At 49.0% G+C, this 21,144-nt stretch overlaps 1 protein-coding gene across 3 annotated transcripts in view; it reads right to left on the bottom strand.

Moving 5' to 3' along the window:
• The window catches only part of P2RY8 (P2Y receptor family member 8), a 75,874-nt gene that overhangs the window by 39,630 nt on the left and 15,100 nt on the right, over positions 1-21,144 (bottom strand). Inside the window, exon 1 of one of the 3 annotated variants that reach the window (XM_063805055.1) lies at positions 5,274-5,540. The exons of the other annotated variants lie outside the window; for them this stretch is intronic. Coding sequence (XP_063661125.1) covers positions 5,274-5,330 — 57 coding nt within the window. The 5' untranslated portion in view covers positions 5,331-5,540. Of the gene's footprint in view, positions 1-5,273; positions 5,541-21,144 lie in introns of those variants that run through there. 3 annotated transcript variants of the gene reach the window in all.

Here is a 21,144-nt window from a genome sequence, read left to right as displayed (position 1 = left end):
GCCGGGGAGTCCCAGGGCCCTCTTGTGAACTACGTCTTGGAAGGAGGTGGCTGTGTCTTCTCAGATACCATGTCCAGGCTTACATCTGAATCTTTTCGGTCCGACTTCAAGGGACGTAAATATCAGACCCCTGGAAGCACTCTGTGCATCCCTGTGATGGTGCTTTGCAGACTTTTGGCCTGTGTTTGACTTTCTGATGCGTTTTCATTTTCACTTTCATTTTTCTGTATTTATTTATGGAGACATAAGGTCTTGCTCTGTTGCCCCAGGCTGGAGTGCCATGGTGACATTATATAGCTCACTGCAACCTCAACTTCCTGGCCTGAACCGATCCTCCCACCTCAGCCTCCTGAGCAGCTGGGACCACAGGTGCACACCACCATGGCTGGCTAATTATTTATTTTTGTAGACATAGGGGTCTCACTATATTGCCCCGTCTTAGTTTTCATTTTTATTTATTATTATTATTATTATTTGAGACAAAGTTTCACTCTGTTGCCCAGGCTGGAGTGCAGTGGTGCGATCTTGGCTCACTGCAACCTCCATCTCCCGGGTTCAAGTGATTCTCCTGCCTCAGCCTCCCGAGTAGCTGGGATTACAGGCATTTGCCACCACGCCCAGCTAATTTTTTGTATTTTTAGTAGAGATGGGGTTTCACCGTGTTAGCCAGGATGGTCTCGATATCTGGACCTTGTGATCTGCCTGTCTCGGCCTCCCAAAGTGCTGGGATTACAGGCATGAGCCACCACACCCGGCGAGTTTTCATTTTGATTATTATTTTTTTTTTGAGATGAAATCTTGCTCTGTCACCCAGGTTGGAGTGCAGCGCTGTGATCTTGCCTCACTGCAACCTCCGCCTCCCGGGTTCAAATGATTCTCCTGCCTCGGCCTCTTGAATATCTGGAACTACGGGCATGTGCCACCACACCCAGCTCATTTTTGTATTATTAGTAGACACAGGGTTTTACCGTGGTGGCCAGGCTGGTCTTGAACTCCTGACCTCAGGTGATCCGCCCGCCTCGGCCTCTCAAAGTGCTGGGATGACAGACGTGAGCCACCACGCCTGGCCTCATCTTTCTATTTGGAAGTAAAGTCCTGTCTAGGTTTCTGAGGAGTGGGACCACATCACTGAAGATACACGAGCAAGAACATGGATTTGCTTATCTCTGTTTTGGTCATGTCCTCCCGGGGGGCAGGGGTGGGGGTGGCAAACCTCCTCCCCTCCCTCCCCCACTTCGAACACAGAGTGAGTGTTGGTGACACTCAGCCAGGGACAGGACCCCACTGCGAGCCAGGTTCCTCTTTCTACTGACTCTCTGGGGACCCTGTTTGCCTCCCTGCAACACGCTTTGCCGAAGAGCGTCTGTGCTGGCTGCCACGTGAGCCGCCCCTGTCCCTACTCTCAGCAGCCTTCCCCACCTGCAAACCCACATCGGGGGCCTCCCATGCTGGGTTGGATGGTGGCCCCCAGAGATATGTCCGTGTCCTGAGCCCTGCTATTTGGGGAAGGGGTTTCATTTGGAAAAGAGGGTCTTTGCAGATTCATTCCGTTGTGGATCTTGAGAGAAAATAATCCTGCATTGTCTGGGTGGGCCTTAAATGCAATGACAGGTGTCCTTCTAAGAGACAGAAGAGGAGACACAGACACAGAGGAGAAGGCCACGTGGAGACGGAGACAGAGCCTGGAATGACGCGGCCACAAGCCCAGGGATGCCTGGAGCCCCCAGGAGCTGGGAGAGACAGGAAGGACCCTCCCCTAGAACCCTGGAAGGAACTGAATATAATTATACTGGATGGAACAGTGGCCCCCAGAAAGATCTGTCCACAACCTAAAGCCCAGGACCTGGAATGAGACCGGATTTGGAAATAGGTTCTCTGCAGATGTAATTAGGTGAAGGACCTTGAGGTGAGATGATCCTGGAGTAGGGTGTCCCCTAAATCTAATGACAGGTGCCCTTGTTAGAGACAGAGGAGGAGACACAAAGGAGAAGGCCACATGGAGATGCAGGCAGAGACTGGAGTGATGCGGCCACAAGCCCAGGGATGCCTGCAGCCCCCAGGAGCTGGGAGAGACAGGAAGGACCCTCCCCTAGAGCTCCTTGAGGGAGCACGGACCTGAGACATTTTGATCTCAGACTTCTGGCCCCCGGAACTGTAAGAAAGTAAATTCCTGTTGTCGAAGTCCCCAGTTTGCGGCATTTTTTGTGTCAGCCTCAGGGGACTCACAGAAATGGCTTTGTCTCTGCACCCCTAAAATAATTTTAACGTTGCTACCGAACAAATTTGAAAGATGCAGTCACTTTCTGACATGCCACGAGCTTTGTTACTTAAAATACAACTGCCAGCCGGGCATAGTGGTTCACACCTGTCATCCCAGCACTTCGGGAGGCCAGGGCGGGCAGATCACCTGAGGTTGGGGGTTCGAGACCAGCCTGGCCAACATGGTAAACCCCGTCTCTACTAAAAATACAAAAATTAGCCAGGTGTGGTGGCTCACACCTGTCATCCCAGCACTTTGGGAGGCCGAGGCGGGTGGATCATCTGAGGACAGGAGTTCGAGAACAGCCTGGCCAATATGGCAAAACCCCATCTCTGCTAAAAATACAAAAATTAGCTGGGCATGGTGGCGGGCGCCTGTAGTCCCAGCTAATCAGGAGGCTGAGGCAGGAGAATCACTTGAACCCGGGAGGCAGAGGTTGCAGTGAGCTGAGATCATGCCACGGTACTCCAGCCTGGGTGAGACTTAGTCTCAAACAAAACAAAAAACAAGAAAAACAAAACACAGCTGCTTTGTTACTGTTCTGGAGGAACCGAATAGACTCTAATCATGTTGGTGTTTTACAGGCAATTATCCACTTAAATAACCTGTAAAGGAACTGTCTTTAAAGATTTGGGAATTCTGCTGGGCGTGGTGGCTCACGCCTGTAATCCCAGCACTTTGGGAGGCCGAGGCGGGCAGATCATGAGGTCAGGAGTTCGAGACCAGCCTGGCCAATATGATGAAACCCCGTCTCTACTAAAAATACAAAAATTAGCCGGGTGTGGTGGCAGGCGCCTGTAGTCCCAGCTACTTGGGAGGCTGAGGCAGGAGAGTCGCTGGAACCCGGGAGGCGGAGGTTGCGGTGAGCCAAGATGGCGCCACTGCACTCCAGCCTGGGCAACAGACCAAGACTCTGTCTCAAAAAAAAAAAGATTTGGGAATTCCACATGCTTCTTTGCCCTCCTTGAAGCTTCTGTTTCAATCTTATTGCCTCCTGATGTGATGTAGACCTGGATTTGAAGGCCTTGTAGTGGTGACCCTGTCCACCTCATGACAGCAAAACAGTTCATGTGTTGAAATTTAAACACAGGTTTCACTTCCTGCTACCATAAGGATCCCACATGCTGGAAACTTTCCTCTGTTGAAATGTTCTCTGGGGTCAAAACTGATCAGGCTGGGTGCAGTGGCTCAGGCCTGTCATCCCAGCATTTTGGGAGTCTGAGTGAGGCAGGTGGATCACTTGAGGTCAGGAGTTTGAGACCAGCCTGGCCAACATGGTGAAATCCCATCTCTACTAAAAATACAAAATTAGGCCGGGTGCTGTGGCTCACGCCTGTAATCCCAGCACTTTGGGAGGCTGATGCGGGCGGATCACCTGAGGTCAGGAGTTCGAGGCCAGCCTGGCCAACATGCTGAAACCCTGTCTCTACTAATAATACAAAAATTAGCCGGGCATTGGCCAGGCGTGGTGGCTCACGCCTGTAATCCCAGCACTTTGGGAAGCCGAGGCGGGTGGATCACGAGGTCAGGAGATCGAGACCATCCTGGCTAACACGGTGAAACCCTGTCTCTACTAAAAAAAATACAAAAATAAATTAGCCGGGAGTGGTGGCGGGCGCCTGTAGTCCCAGCTACTCGGGAGGCTGAGGCAGGAGAATGGCGTGAACCCGGGAGGCAGAGGTTGCAGTGAGCCGAGATCGCACCACTGCACTCCAGCCTGGGTGACAGAGCGAGACTCCGTCTCAAAAAAAAAGGAAGAAAATCTCATGCTCAACCTCAAATTGGAAACGTGAATCAGGGCGTCTCAGAGGGCCTGAGCTGGGTTTCTGTGACTGACGTGGTACTCTGGCCACTTGCCCATCACAAAAACGGATGAGACTGTGGAAAGCAGATCTTTATCTTTCTGAGAAGGAAGCAACAGAGGGACTCGTCACTGGCCTTTCCGTTGGCCTTGGCGTCTTAATGACCACAGATAGTGTCCATGGACTGAGTTTCCTCGTGGCCAGCAAGGACAGGGCTGAAAAATGGAACCACTCCACACGGAGGCACTGGATGAGTGTCTGCAGACAACTGAAGATGAAGCTAGGTGTCTCATCAACAATTTCAGAATATTATCCACTAGCTTAGGAAGATACAAAAAGCCTTCTGGGAGGGCGAGGCGGGTCGATCACCTGAGGTCAGGAGTTGCAGACCAGCCTGGCCAACATGGTGAAACTCCATCTCTACTCAAAATACAAAACTTAGCTGGGTGTGGTGGCAGGCGCCTGTCATCCCAGCTACTCGGGAGGCTGAGGCAGGAGAATCGCTTGAACCAGGGAGGCGGAGGGTGCAGTGAGCCGACATGGCGCCATTGCACTCCAGCTTGGGCAACAGAGCAAGACTGTGTCTCAAAAACAAACAAACAATAAAACACAAAAAACAAAAAACAAAAAAATCCAGGAGGAGGACTTGCAAATAGTTTCCATTTCTACCCCTGTGTAAAATTCCTTGAGTATTGCATTTTTAAAAATCATTTCCCATTTCTAAACTTTGTAACAAAAGAATATCTTTTTTACATTGAACAAAGCATCTTAATTTCCCTCTTCTTTTTTTTTTTTTTTTTTTTGACACAGAGTCTCACTCCGTCACCCAGGCTGGAGTGCAGTGGCACAGTCTTGGCTCACTGCAAGCTCTGCCTCCCAGGTTCAAGTGATTCTCCTGCCTCAGCCTCCCTAGTAGCTGGGATTACAGGCACCCGCCACCACACCTGGCTAATTTTTGTATTTTTAGTAGAGACGGGGTTTTGCCATGTTGGCCAGGCTGGTCTCGAACTCCTGAACTTAGACGACCCGCCTGCCTGAGCCTCCCAAACTGCTGGGATGACAGGTGTGAGCCACCATGCCTGATGCTTAATTTCCTTCTTAAAACATGCTCCCCTGTGCCCTTCCCCTTCTAAGATGAGCCAGGAGGCTAATTGGGTAGACAAAAGAAGACAGAAGTTTGTGTCCTTCTAGACAGAACTGGTGTGGCCCACCAGGCTATAGATGGAGATGTCTCTTCTGGGAGAAGACTGCCTCTTGGTCCTTTCCATTGAGAAAACGCTTCCTTTTCAGCCCTGAGCTGGGGGTATCAGGAGTCCAGGAAAGAAAGAAGGCAGAGGAGAGAGAGAGGTGTTTGGATGTAAAGATGTGTCTACCACGTTGACCAGAATCTTGACGACATCACCATGAGCTCGGTGACTCAGAGGGACCCTGGACATTTTGGACATTTGTCACTTGCTGGCCACTTTCTTTCTTTCTTTTTTTTTTTTTTTTGAGATGGAGTCTTGCTCTGTCACCCAGGCTGGAGTGCAGTGACGCAATCTTGGCTCACTACAACCTCTGCCTCCCCAGTTGAAGTGATTCTTCTGCCTCAGCCTCCCGAGTACCTGGGACTACAGGCGCCCTCCACCACGCCTGGCTAATTTTTGTATTTTTAGTAGAGACGGGGTTTCACCATGTTAGCCAGGATGGTCTCGATCTCCTGACCTCGTGATCCGCCCACCTAGGCCTCCCAAAGTGCTGGGATGACAGGCATGAGCCACCGTGCCCGGCCACTTTCTGGCCATTTTCATTTCTGTAGGCAATGGACGGGTCCTAGGAGTCCCCATGGCTAAAATTAAGATGCAATTTAGTTGGAAGCGACATGGATTCAGGGGTCCTAGGAGCTGGCCACCAAGAATAACTCAGACCTGGTCAAGTTTCAAGGTATCAGGTCCCTGTTTGTTCAAATCGGAGTCCTCATGGGCCCAAAAGTTCTGTGGTCTACTGTTTCCAAAAGCCTCCTGAAGCCCTTGCGTACAGGCAACCCCCCAGCTGCCTCTGAGCCAAGCAAGGAGGGTGTAAGTTCAGAGGCATGATCAGGGCAGGCGTCCTCACTTGCTCTCTCTGTGAGTGTCCAAGATGAAGTTCCCTAGATTTCACCGGACGAGATGAGACCTGACATTCCACATTGTCCTTGAACACCTGGCAGTCAGCACCCACTACTTCCTGAGTCCTGGAAAAAAGTCAACCTCATCTCTCGTTGGATGAGTCTCTCGTTGGATGAGTTGTCCCAGGAGACACGCCAGGACCCCACCCAAGCCTTCCTAGCTGAAAATCATCACTGAGCCAGAAAAGCTGTCACTCATATCCCCGGTGACCGCCGACGGTGGTTCGGAGCTGGGGTAGCTCATGAGTCCCTGCAGTACTGGCGACATACCTGTTGTGTGGATTGCTAAACTGAGGCTCGGGGCCGTGACGGTACCCAGTCACAGCACCCGGCAGAGTCCCCACGTGCCGGCCCCTCCTGTTGGCGACGCGCGATTTCCGCCCCCCTGCCTGACTTCCCGTGTCTCCATGCCACACTCATGAGTAGCTTCATGTTGAGTTTGAGCCTGCTTCTGGGTACACCACCCCTGTGGTGACGGGAGGGAAAGTAAAGGTTTTTCTCACTTGACAGAAGAGGAAATTGAGGTTAGCTATTAGGTCATGGCATGGCCGTGGTCAGACCCACGGCTGATAACATGTAAAGGCACGCCTGAATCAAGCCAGCCCCGTCTGGCACTCAACACACACCCCACGTCTTTGCAGCCGGGCGGGACCAGGCGGGACCCACACCGCCATCCCTCAGGAGACCTCCCTGCCGCCTACCCCACCTCTTTCACCCCGTATGGCGTGTGCCTGATGACCTCTCATCACGATGCCCCTGTCCCCCCGACATGTGGGTTTAGGGGAAAAATCCAGCAATGGCCTAGGGCAGGTTACATAAGATTCCTCACAAAAGACTCTGATGTTCTGGCAGTATTGCTGAGTGTCTCTAAAACCATGGAAAGCCCCAGGGGCTGGCAGAGCTGCAGGCAGTCAGCTGGGGAGGTGGCGTTCATGCTGCCATTAACCAGGCTGAGTGTTGATCAAAGGTTTTCAACTGGGGCCACTGTGGTCCCCAGGGGACGCTGGGCAGCAGCGACATCTCTGGCTGTCACGACAGGGTGGAGGAGCTCCTGGCATCTGGTGGGTGCAGCCCAGGGACACCGTTCAACACACTACACTGCACGGGACGGCCCTGCCACAGAGTGTCATCCAGCCCCAAAATGTCAGCAGTGCTGAGGCTGAGAAACTCCACATATCGGTTATCCCCACATGAGAGACTCTGTATATTGGTTATCTATGTATCCATCTATGTATCTACCTATCTAGCCATCCATCTATTTATCTCTCTATCATCTATGTATCTGTCTGTCTAGCCATCTATCTATCTATCCATCTATCATCTATGTATCTATCCATCTATTCATCCATCTATCTATCCTGTATGTATTTATCTATCCATCCATCCATCTATCCATCCATCCATCCATCCATCCATCCATCCATCCATCCATCCATCTATTCTATCTATCTATCTATCTATCTATCTATCTATCTATCTATCTATCTATCTCTATTATCTATCTATCATCTATGTATCTATGTATCTGTCCATCCATGTATGTGTCTATCATCTATGTATCCATCCATCCATCCTTCCATCCATCCATTCATCCATCCATCTATCCATCCATCCATCCATCTATTCTATCATCTATGTATCTATGTATCTATCCATTCATTGTATCTATCATGTATCTATTATCTATCTATCATGTATGTATCTATCCATCTATTCATCCATCTATCCTGTATGTATTTATCTATCCATCCATCCATTCATCTGTTCTATCTATCTCTATTATCTATCATCTATGTATCTATCCATCCATGTATGTGTCTATCATCTATGTATCCATCCATCCTTCCATCCATCCATTCATCCATCTATCCATCCATCCATCCATCCATCCATCTATTCTATCATCTATGTATCTATGTATCCATCCATTCATTGTATCTATCATGTATCTATTATCTATCTATCATGTATGTATCTATCCATCTATTCATCCATCTGTCTATCCTGTATGTATTTATCTATCCATCCATCCATCCATCCATCCATTTATTCTATCTATGTATCTATCTATGTATCTATCTATCATCTATGTATCCATCCATTCTATCTATCTGTCTATCTATCTATCTATCTATCTCTATTATCTATCTACCATCTATGTATCTATGTATCTATCCATTCTATCTATCTATGTATGTATCTATCTATCTTCTCTATCTATCATCTATGTATCTATGTATCCATCCATCTATGTAAATATTATCTATGCATCCATCCATCCATCCATCTATTCTACCATCTATGTATCTATCCATTCATTGTATCTACCATGTATCTAACTATCCTCTATCTATCATCTATCTATCTATCTCATCTATCATCTTTATACATCTATCATCTACCACCTATCTGTCTCAATATCTGTCAATCTGTCAACTATATCTATGTATTACCTATCTATCTCAATAGCTAGCTATCAATCATCTATCATCTAATCTATTCATCCGTCTATCTCAATATCTATCAATCATCGAATAGCTATATCTATTCATCTATCTGTCTACACCTGGCTTAGAGCGTGATGGACTCACTACTCTGGGAGAGTAGCTGTGAGGAACACCACCAGTGTCCTCACTAATACAAGCTTTTTGTTTTTCTCTAGCAGCTGAACAAGCCCTGGCTTGGAGATGAACAATATGAAAACTGGTGAAGCTTGTCCAGCTCACAGATGCTCACTCACGGATCTCCTGCTCCACCAGCCATAACTACAACTTTGATTGCACAAGAGATTAATTTCAGCCACTTTCTCCTGGTAAGAGACTCTGACAATGGGCTAGTTCTGGATGGTTGACAGAGGCTGCACACTCAGTGCCTCTCTGTTCTGGAAGCCCCTTTTGACAGCCAGGCGCAGTGGCTCATGCCTGTAATACCAGCACTTTGGGAGGCTGAGATGGGTGGATCACTTGACGTCAGGAGTTCAAGACCAGCCTGGCGACCACAGTGAAACCCTATCTCTACTAAAAACACAAAAATTAAGCCAGGCACGGTGGCGTGCACCTGTAATCCAAGCTACTCAGTAGGCTGAGGCAGGAGAATTGCTGGAACCTGGGAGGCGGAGGTTGCAGTGAGCCGTGATCGCGTCACTGCACTCCAGCCTGGGCAACAGAGTGTGACTCCGTCTCAAAAAGAAAAAGAAAAGAGGCCAGGCGCAGTGGCTCCTGCCTGTAATCCCAACACTTTGGAAGGCCAAGGCGGGTGGATCACGGGGTCAGGAGATTGAGACCATCCTGGCTAACACAGTGAAACCCCATCTCTACTAAAAAATACAAAAAAATTAGCCAGCTGTGGTGGCAGGTGCCTGTAGTCCCAGCTACTCAGGAGGCTGAGGCAGGAGAATGGCATGAAGCTGGAAGGCGGAGGTTGCAGTGAGCCAAGATCGCACCACTGCACTCCAGCCTGGGCGACAGAGTGAGACTCTGTCTCAAAAAGAAAAGGAAAAGAAAAAAAGAAAACACCTTTTGATATAGACAGCCTCATTGTGGCACATGAAAGGTTAAAAGTCTCTACCCCCAAGTGAATGTGGAACTTCTGCCACATGCATGTTTGTCCCGTATCCACGTGTCAGGATGCCCTTCATTAAAATTCATAGCTCCTCCTGTAACCCGTTGAATACAAGTATGCTTGGTCATCTCATTCAACATGAATTCCCATCTCTGTCTTTTCTCCTTCGAAATGTCTACTTTTAGTCTCTGCCAGAGGCTACATTTCCCAGCCTGTTAGGCTATACAAATCAAGCTCTCCTCTCCAAATGTGTACATCTTGTCATTTTTTTTTCTTTTAGCGATGAGATCTCGGTCTGTCACCCAGGCTGGAATGCGGTGGTGTGATCACAGCCCACTGCAGCCTCCAACTCCTGGGCTCAAACTGTCCTCCTACTTCAACCTCCCAAAGCACTGGGGTGAAAGACAGGAGACACCTTGCCCAACCAATCTCATGCTTTTAAGTTGACACCTTCCATTCTCTTGATGGCACTGAGCACTTGCCTTCAACGGCATGTCTACGGATGGCCAGCTGGGTCCCTTCTGGGGCTCCAGACACGATTCTCTTAGCTGTCTGTTGTCTGAGAGTTCTTCCTGATTGACACATGGCCTCCTGCCTTATAACTTCCCTCATCTGAGTCCTCTCGTCTGTCCCACATCACTCGCTGACAACACCCACAATGGCCAGGTGTGTCCTTCTGGAATTCCAGGTGAGCAAGTGTTCTGCCTTCGGTGATATGGGGGCCCACCTGCTCCTCTGCCTTTTTTCCTAGCTCCTTGGTCCAGGGCTCATCATACCAGATATGTAAGCAAAGAGAAGAGGCTCCCAGGCTGGGGGGGGGGTCTCCTGTCCAGGGTCTCCTGTGTAAGAGTGTCCTGGGGGTATAGCAAATAATGACCCCACACTGGGGGTACTTAAACAACAGAAATTCATCATCTCCCAGTCCTGGAGGTGAAGAGTCTGAGATTAAGGTGCAGGCTGGCCCATGGCATTAGTCTGTTCTCACGCTGCTAATAAAGACATACCTGGCTGGGTGCAGTGGCTCAAGCCTGTAATCCCAGCGCATTGGGAGGCCGAGGTGTGTGGTTCACCTGAGGTCAGGCGTTTGAGACCATCCTGGCCAACATGGTGAAACCCCATCTCTACTAAAAATACAAAAATTAGCCAGGCGTGGTGGTGGGTACCTGTCATCCCAGCTACTCGGGAGGCTGAGGCAGGAGAATCGCTTGAACCTGGGAGGTGGAGGTTGCAGTGGGCTGAGATCATGCCACTGCACTCCAGCCTGGGCAACAGAGTAAGACTCCATCTCCAAAAAAAAAAAAAAGAGACATACCCAAGACTGGGTAATTTATAAAGGAAAGAGGTTTAATGGACTCACAGTTCCACATGGCTGGGGAGACCTCGCAATCATGGCGGAAGGCAAAGGAGGAGCAAAGTCATGTCTTACATGGTGGCAAGCAAGAGAAAAGGGGAAAGTCCCCTTTATAAAACCATCAGATCTCCTGAGACTTATTTACTCTCACAGGAACAGTATGGGAGAAAACTGCCCATAAGGTTCAATTATCTCTGCCTGGTCCTGCCCTTCACATGTGGAAATTATTATTATTATTATTATTTAATTTTACTTTAAGTTGTGAAATACATGTGCAGAACGTGCAGGTTTGTTGCATAGGTATCCGTGTGCCATGGTGGTTTGCTGCACCTGTCAACCCATTGTCTAGGTTTTAAGCCCCACATGCATTGGGTATTTGTCCTAATGCTCTCCCTCCCCTTGCCCCCCCAGCCCCCAACAGGCCCCGGTGTGTGATGTTCCCCTCCCTGTGTCTGTGTGTTCTCATTGTTCAACTCCCACTTGCGGCATTTCATTTTCTGTTCTTGTGTTAGTTTGCTGAGAGTGACTTTCTGGCTTTATCCATGTCCCTGCAAAGGATATGAACTCATCCTTTTTTATGGCTGCATAGTATTCCATTGTGTCTATGTGCCACTTTTTTTTTTATCCAGTCTATCATTGATGGGCATTTGGATTGGTCCCAAGTCTTTGCTTTTGTAAATAGTGCTGCAATAAACATAGACCCGTGAAGATTATTACAATTCCAGGTGAGATTTGGGTGGGGATATAGTCAAACCATATCAACCATCCTCCCTGTGGAGGCTCTAGGGGAGGATCCCTCCTGCCTCTCCAAGCTCCTGGGGGCTCCAGGCATCCTGGGCTTGTGGCCGCATCACTCCAGTGTCTGCCTCTGTCTCCACGTGGCCTTCTCCTCTGTGTCTGTGTCTCCTCTTCTGTCTCTTACAAGGACAGCTGTCATTGGATTTTGGGCCCACTCTAATCCAGAATGATCCAATCTCAAGGTCCTTAACTTAATCACATCTGCAAAGACCCTATTTCCAAATAAGGTCTTACAGACTCTGAGCATTAGGATATGGACAGATGTTTCTGGTGGCCACTATTCAATCCACTACAATTGTATCCAGTTCCTTCTGGGAGGCTCTAAGGGAGGATCCTTCCTGCCTCTCCCAGCTCCTGGGGGCTCCAGGCATCCCTGGGCTTGTGGCCCCATCACTCCAGTCTCTGCCTCTGTCTCCCCATGGCCTCCTCCTCTGTGTCTGTGTCTCCTCTTCTGTCTCTCAGAAGTGAACCTGTCATTGGATTTTGGGCCCACCCTAATCCAGGATGATCTCATCCCAAACCCTTAAATCACATCTTCAAAGACTTTTTCAGCAAACAAAGGCCTGTTTCCAGGTTCCAGGGGGTTAGGACATGGTCCTGTCTTTTGCAGGTACGCACCATTGAATCCACTACCCAGAGCCTAACAACTTGTGCCCATTTTCCTTTAATTGTCCCACTTTTAGCCCTGAAGTTCTTGTGTCCTGAAAATACCTTATAAATCCAGGGCAAACCAAGATGGATTATCTTCCCGCATCCAACACCTGCACAGGTAAGTACAATTCTGTTTAATCCTGATGTCTGCTCAGGCTGGCTCTTCTCTCTGCCTACCATAGCTGGGTTCTGTGCTTGGTATGGACACCCGCCCCTTTCCTTTCCTTTTCCTTTTCCTTTCCTTTCCATTTCTTTCCTTTCCTTCCCTTCCCTTTTCTTTTCCTTTTCCTTTTCCTTTCCCTTCCCTCCCTTCCCTTCCCTTTCCTCCCCTCCCTTCCCTTCCCTTCCTTTCCCTTCTCTTCCCTTCCCTTCCCTTCCCTCCCTTCCCCTCCTTTTCCTTTCCTTTTCCTTTTCCTTTCCCTTCCCTCCCTTCCCTTCCCTTTCCTCCTGTCCCTTCCCTTCCCTTCCTTTCCCTTCTCTTCCCTTCCCTCCCCTCCCTTCCCCTCCTTTTCCTTTCCTTTTCCTTTCCCTTCCCTCCCTTCTCTTCCCTTTCCTCCCCTCCCTTCCCTTCCCTTCCTTTCCCTTCTCTTCCCTTCCCTCCCTTCCCTTCCTTTTCCTTTCCCTTCCCTTCCCTTTCCTCCCCTCCTTTCCCTTCCCTTCCCTTCCTTCCCTTCCCTTTCCTTTCCTGCCCTCCCTTCCTTTTCCTTCCCTTCCTTTCCCTTCCTTTCCTTTCCTTCTCTTTCCCTTTCCTTCCCTTTTCCTTTCCTTCCCTTCCCTCCCTTTCCCTTTCCCTCCCCCTCCCCCTCCCCTTCCCCTCTCTTCCTCTCCCCTCCCCTTCCCCTCCCCTCCCCTTCCCTTCCCTTTGACAGAGACTTGCTCTGTTGTCCTGGCTGGAGTGTGGTGATGCTACCTCAGCTCACTGTAACCTCAGCTTCCCTGGTTCAAGCAATTCTTCTGCCTCAGCCTCCTGAGTAGAGTAGCTGGGATGACAGGCACCCACCACCACACTCAGCTAATTTTTGTATTTTTAGTAGAGATGGGGTTTCACCATGTTGCCCAGGCTGGTCTCGAACTCCTAACCTCAAACAATCCACCCACCTTGGCCTCCCAAAGTGCTGGGATTACAGGCATCAGCCACCGCGCCCAACCTGCCTTTTTCTTTTCTTTTATTATTATTATTTTTTAAAGATAAAAACAACTTTGTAGAGATAGAATTCCTATAGCATGCAATTCAGCCATCTACAGTTCATTGGGTTTAGAACGTTAAGTTGTGCAAACACCTCCGCAGTCTATTTTAGGATATTTTCTTTCTTTTTTTTTTTTTTGAGACAGTTTTGCTCTTGTTGCCCAGGCTGGAGTGCAATGGCACAATCTCTGCTCACCGCAACCTCCGCCTCCCAGGTTCAAGCGATTCCCCTGCCTCAGCTTCCCGAGTAGCTGGGACTACAGGTGCCCGCCATCACACCTGGCTAATTTTGTATTTTTAGAAGAGATGGGATTTCTCCATGTTGCCCAGGCTGGTCTCGAACTCCTGACCTCACGTGATCCACCCGCCTTGGCCTCCCAAAGTGCTGGGGTTGCAGGCATGAGCCACTGTACCCAGCCATTTAGGATATTTTCATCACCCCAAAAAGAAATCCTATACCCTCTGGCTCTTACTCCCTGCTATTGTCTGAAGGTTTATATCACCCCAAAATATATAGGTTTCAACCCTAAACCTCAGGATGCTGTCAGGAGGTGAGAGCTTTGGGGGAGATTAGGGTGAGATGAGTTTACAGCAGAGATGCTCCATGATGAGACAAATTTCCTTATAAGAACAGGAAGAGGGCCAGGCATGGTGGCTCATGCCTGTAATCCCAGCACTTTGGGAGGCCGAGGGGCGGGGGGCGGGGGGCGGGGGTGGATCACCTGAGGTCAGGAGTTCGAGACCAGCCTGGCCAATATGGCGAAACCCTGTCTCTACTAAAAAAAAAAAAAAGTACTAAAAATTGGCCGGGCGCGGTGGCAGGCACCTGTAATCCCACCTACTCGGGAGGCTGAGGAAGGAGAATCGCTTGAACCTGGGAGGCGGAGGTTGCAGTGAGCGGAGATTGCACCACTGCACTCCAGCCTGGACAAAAAGAGTGAAACTCCACCTCAGAAAAACAAAACAACAACAAAAAAAAACAGGAAGAGACCGCAGAGCATCCATGTACTCCCTCCTTCTCTCCCTCCCTCCATTCCTCCCTTCTTCACCCCTCTCCCACAAATATAAGCACAGAGAACAACCCTGTGGGGACACAGGGAGAAGACGGCGTCTCCAAGCCCAGGAGAGAGGCCTCAGGAGGAACCAGCCCTGCCCACACCTGGATCTCAGACTTCCAGCCTCCAGGACTGTGGGAGAATCAATGTCTGTCGTTTCTAAGCCACCCAGTCTATGGTATTCTGTGACAGCAGCCTGAAATGGACTAAGAGATCTCATAAGAAGAGGAGATGAGGACACAGACACACACAGAGGGGCGACCCTGTGAGGACACAGGGAGAAGACGGCGTCTCCAAGTCCCGGAGAGAGGCCTCAGGAGGAATCAGCCCTGCCTACACCTGGATCTCAGACCTCCAGCTCCAGGACTGTGGGGGAATCAACGTTTGTTGTGTATAAGTCACCCAGTCTATGGTATTCTGTGATAGCAGCCTGAAATGGATGAGAACATCTCATAAGAAGAGGAGATGAGGACACAGACACACACAGAGGGGCGACCCTGTGAGGACACAGGGGGAAGACATCATCTACAAGCCAGGGAGAGAGTCCTCAGGAGGAACCAGCCCTGCCCATTCACTGATCTCAGACCTCCAGCCTCCAGGGCTGTGGGACAATCAATGTCTGTTGTGTATAAGCCACGCAGTCTATGGTATTCTGTGATAGCAGCCTGAAGTGGACTAAGACACCTCATAAGAAGAGGAGATGAGGACACAGACACACACAGAGGGACGACTCTGTGAGGACACAGGGAGAAAACAGCATCTACAAGCCCAGGAGAGAGTCCTCAGGAGGAACCAGCCCTGCCCATTCACTGATCTCAGACTTCCAGCCTCCAGGGCTGTGGGACAATCAATGTCTGTTGTGTATAAGCCACGCAGTCTATGGTATTCTGTGATAGCAGCCTGAGATGGACTAAGACACCTCATAAGAGGAGGAGATGAGGGCACAGACACACACAGAGGGATGGCCCTGTGAGGACACAGGGAGAAAACAGCATCTACAAGCCAAAGAGACAAGCCTTAGGAGGAACCACCCCTGCCCACACCTTAATCTTGGATTTCCAGGCTCCAGGACTGTGGGAGAATCAATGTCTCTTGTTTCTAAGCCACCCAGTCTATGGTATTCTGTGATAGCAGCCTGAGATGGACTAAGACATCTCATAAGAGGAGGAGATGAGGGCACAGACACACACAGAGGGATGGCCCTGTGAGGACACAGGGAGGAGACAGCATCTACAAGCCCAGGAGAGAGGCCTCAGGAGGAACCAGCCCTGTCCACACCTGATGTCCAGCCTCCAGGAGAATCAAGGTCTGGCTTTTAAACCACCTCGTCTATGGTCCTTTGTGGTAGCCGCCTTCAGCTTGGGCCCCCGCCCCATCCCACAAACACCCCCAACCTTGTCCGCCTCTGTGTGCCTTGTGGGCAGCCCCCAGTACGTGGCCTTAGACTGCTGTTCCACCCTCCAGAGTCTCAGGATGAACTGGAAGGTATTAAGGAAGTCATCTGAGGGCTCTGAGCAAAATGGAAACTAATTTCAGTGGGAAAAGAGGATCTGCAGTGAGTGAGTCTGTTGAGCTCGGGCAGAGAAGAAGCCTGGTGTCAGGGTCCTTCTGCCTGAGCCTGTGGGGCCAGGTAATGTTAACAGGAAGCATACTCAGACCCAAGCGAGGTCTCAGAAGATTTAAGGGAAGTTCAATCTTCACAAGTGTCTCTGGTTTCCAGTAATATCTGGCCCCCAATATTCTCCCTGGTCCTCAATATTTTCTGGTTCTTAGTAATCTCTCGGCCACACGTGGTGGCTCACGCCTGTCATTCCAGCGCTTTAAGAGGCTGAGGTGGGCAGACCACCTGAGGTCAGGAGTTCGAGACCAGCCTGGCCAACATGGTGAAACCCCATCTCTACTAAAAATACAAAAATTAGCTGGGCATGGTGGTGCGCACCTGTAATCCCAGCTACTCAGGAGGCTGAGGCGGGAGAATTGCTTGAACCTGGGAGGCGGAGGTTGCAGTGAGCCGAGATTTCGTCACTGCACTCCAGCCTGGGCAACAACAGCGAAACTCCATCTCAAAAAAAAATAAAAAATAAATAAAAATAATCTTGGCCGGGCGCGGTGGCTCACGCCCATCATCTCAGCACTTTGGGAGGCTGAGATGGGTGGATCACCTGAGGTCAGGAGTTCGAGACCATCCTGGCCAACGTGGTGAAACCCTGTCTCTACTAAAAATACAAAAATTAGCCAGGCATGGTGGCAGGTGCCTGTAATCCCAGCTACTCGGGAGGCTGAGGCAGGAGAATGGCGTGAACCCGGGAGGCGGAGCTTGCAGTGAGCTGAGACCGTGCCACTGCACTGCAGCCTGGGTGACAGAGCGAGACTCCATCTCAAATATATATATATATAAAATAAAATATTAAATATTTAATATATATAATAAAAAAAATCTCTCTGGTCTGTAATATTCTCTGATTCCCCAAAAGCTCCCTATCCCCCAAAACCTGTCTGGTTCCCCAAAATCTTTCTGGTCTTTAATATTCTTGCTGGGCCCAATGGTCTCCCTGATCCTCAATATCCTTGCTGGGCCCTGATCATCTTGTTTGTCCCCAATCTTCTCTCTGGTTCCCTAAAATCTCTCCAGTCCCCTCAAATCTGTTTGGTTCTCCCTGGCCGCCAATATTCTCTCTAATCCTCAATATTCTCTGTAGTTCACAATAATCTTTCCAGTCTCCAGTACTCTTTCTGGTTCCCCAAAATCTCTCTAGTCCCCCAAATCCTGCCTAACTCCCAAAGCCTGTCTAATTTCCAATACTTCCATTAAGCCCCAATATTTTATCTGGTCTGCAATAATCTTCCTGATCCCCAATCATCTCCTTGGCCCCCAATAATCTTCCTGCCCCCAGTAATCTCCCTGGTCCTCAGTATTTTCTCAGATCCCCAATATTCTCTGTGGTCCCCAATCATCTCCTTGGTCCCTAATCTCTCTGGTCCCCAATAATATTTCTGATCCCCAATATTCCTCTGGTCCCCAATAATCTATTGGCTCCCCAGTATTCTCTCTGATCCTCAATCATCTCCTTGGTCCCTAATAATCTCTCTGGTCCCCAATCACCTCCCTGATCCCCAGTAATCTCTGAGATCTCAATATTCTCTCTGAGCCTCAATATTCTCTCTGAGTCTCAATGTTCTCTCTTGTCCCCAATAATCTCTCTGGTCCCTAATAATCTCCCTGCTCCCCAATATTCTCTCTGATCTCCAATTATCTCCTTGGTCCCTAATAATCTCTCTGGTCTCCAATCATCTTTCTGATTCCAATATTCTCTCTGGTCCCCAATATTCTCTCTGGTCCCCAATAATCTCCCTGCTCCCCAATATTCTCTCCGATCTTCAATAATATCTCTGATCCCAATATTCTCTCTGGTTCCCAATAATCTCTCTGGTCCCCAATCATCTTTCTGATTCCCAATAATCCCTCTGGTCCCAGTATTCTCTCTGGTCCCCAGTCATCTCCTTGGTCTCCAATATTCTCTCCGATTTCTAATATTGTCTCTAATCCCCAATTATCTTCTTGGCTCCCAATCACCTCCCTGGTTTCTAACATTATCTCTGTTCCCCAATATTCTCTCAGATCCACAATCATCCCCTTGGTCCCTAATCATCTCTCTGGTTACCAATCACCTCCCTGGTCCCCAAGATTTTCTCTGATTTCTAATATTGTCTCTGATCTCCCCCAAATCTCCCTGGTTCCCAATATTTTCTCGGATCCCCAATCATATACTTGGTCCCTAATAATCTCCCTGATCCCCATCATCTTCTTGATCTCTAATAATCTCTCTGGTCCCCAAAAATCTCCCTGGTTCCCAATAGTCTCTCTGGTCCCCAATCATCTCTCTGGTCCCCAATATTTTCTCTGATCTCCAATTATCACCTTGGTCCCTAATAATCTCTCTGGTCCCCAATCATCTCTCTGGTCCCCAATAATCTCTCTGGTCCCCAATATTCTCTCTGATCTCCAATTATCACCTTGGTCCCTAATAATCTCTCTGGTCCCTAATCATCTTTCTGACCCCCAATAATCTCTGTGGTCCCCAATATTCTCTGTGATCCTCAATTATGTCCTTGGTCCCTAATAATCTCTCTGGTCCCCAATCATCTTTCTGATCCCCAATAATCTCTCTGATCCCAATATTCTCTCTGGTCCCCAGTCATCTGCTTGGTCTCCAATATTCTCTCTGATCTCTAATATTGTCTCTGGTCCTCAATCATCTTCTTAACCCCAATAATGTCCCTGGTTTCCAACATTATCTCTGTTCCCAAGTATTCTCTCTGATCCCCAATCATCTCCTCGGTCTCTAATAATCTCTCTGGTCCCCAATAGTCTCTCTGGTCCCTAATATTCTCTCTGGTCCCCAATCATCTTCTTAGCCTCTAATAATCTCCCTGATCCCCAATATTCTCCCTGGTCCCCAATCATCTCTCTGATCCCCAATAATCTCTCTGATCCCCAATATTATCTCTGATCCTCAATTATCTCCTTGGTCCCTAATAATTTCTCCGGTCCCCAATCCTCTCCCTGATCCCCAATAATCTCTCTGATCCCAATATTCTCTCTGATCCTCAGTCATCTCTTTGTTCTCTAATAATCTCCCTGGTCTCCAATATTCTGTCTGATTTCTAATATTATCTCTGGTCCTCAATCATCTTCTTGGCTCCCAATTATCTCCGTGATCCACAATAATCTCCCTCATCCCCAATATTTTCTCTGATTTCTAATATTGTCTTTGGTCCCCAATAATCTCCATAGTACCCCCAAATGTCCCTGGTTCCCAATAATTTCCCTTGTCCCCAATAATCTCCTTGATCCCCAATCATCTCCTTGGTACCTAATTATCTCCCTGGTTCCCAATCACCTCTTTGGCCCCCAATCATCTCCTTGGCCCCCAATCATCACCCTGGTCCCCAATATCCTCTCTGATTTTTCTTTCTTTTTTTTTTTTTGAGTCGGAGTCTCACACTGTCGCCAGGCTGGACTGCAGCGGTGCAATCTGAGCTCACTGCAACCTCCAACTCTCTGGTTCAAGGGATTCTCCTGCCTTAGCCTCCTGAGTAGCTGGGATTACAGACCTGGGTTTACAGGCATGCGCCACCACGTCCAGCTAATTTTTGTATTTTAGTAGAGACGGAGTTTCACTATATTGGCCAGGATGGTCTCCATCTCCTGACCTCGTCATCCGCCCGCCTTGGCCTCCCGAAGTGCTAGGATGACAGGCGTGAGCCACCATGCCCGGCCTTTATCCTCTCTGATTTCTAATATTCTCTCTGTCCCCAATAATATCTCTGGTCCCCAATATTCTCTCTGATCCCCCATCACCCCTCTCTTATGGTACAGTGTAATCCTTATGCTCCACTTTTATCCGTCCCAATATGGACAAACCCTAAGATCATTGAGTACCCAGCATGGAACACGGGTTGCAACCACTGTCACCCTGGCATCAGCAGGAACCTTGGCATCAAAGTCACAGGCTGGAGGACACTCTGCATTTGTCTGCAGGAAGTCAATGCACTTGGACCCTGCCTGCAGGAATGTGGACCGTCAGTCATTTGCATGAGTGCTTAGAAACGGCAAATGAAGGTGTGTTTACTTAGAAGTGAGTTGCATGGGGTGAAGGAAGCCAGTCAGCCGCACCTCAGCTGGGTATTTGGTGGTGGAGGTTTCAGAAACTCCCTTTCCTTTGCTTCCGGTGAGCGTGACAGACAACCTCCTAATTCCCGTGCAGCTCGAAAAGGGTCCCGCGAAGAGTGTTTATAGCCCAGAATGAGGAAGTGAGACAAGGGGTATTGCATGGTTATTTTTTCTTATGTCTTTCTCTTTCTCTCTCGCTCTCTCTCTTTTTTTTTTTTTTTTTTTTTTTTTTTGAGATAGAGTTTTGCTCTTGCTGCCCAGGCTGGAGTGCAATGGTGCGATCTCGGCTCACCGCAACCTCCGCCTCCCGGGTTCAGGTGATTCTCCTGCCTCAGCCTCCCGAGTAGCTGGGATTACAGGCGCCCACCACCACGCCCAGCTAATTTTTTGTATTTTTAGTAGAGACGGGGTTTCACCATGTTAGCCAGGCTAGTCTCGAACCCCTGACCTCAGGTGATCCACCCGCCTCAACCTCCCAAAGTGCTGGGATGACAGGCGTGAGCCACCATGCCCCGCCCTCTTTTTCTCGCTTAAAAAAAAAAAAAAAGGTGAGGTTTACATAATGAAATCAATCATTGTAAACGGAATACCTCAGGGGGGTTTATTGCATTCATACCTCTGTGCAGCCAATACCTCCATGTACTTTCAGAATATTTTCCT

This window comes from Pan troglodytes, chromosome Y (genome assembly GCF_028858775.2).
Source record: "Pan troglodytes isolate AG18354 chromosome Y, NHGRI_mPanTro3-v2.0_pri, whole genome shotgun sequence".
NCBI classification, from domain to species: domain Eukaryota; kingdom Metazoa; phylum Chordata; class Mammalia; order Primates; family Hominidae; genus Pan; species Pan troglodytes.
Note: the sequence above shows the minus strand (reverse complement) of the source record. Positions and strands in the feature narration are given on the sequence as shown.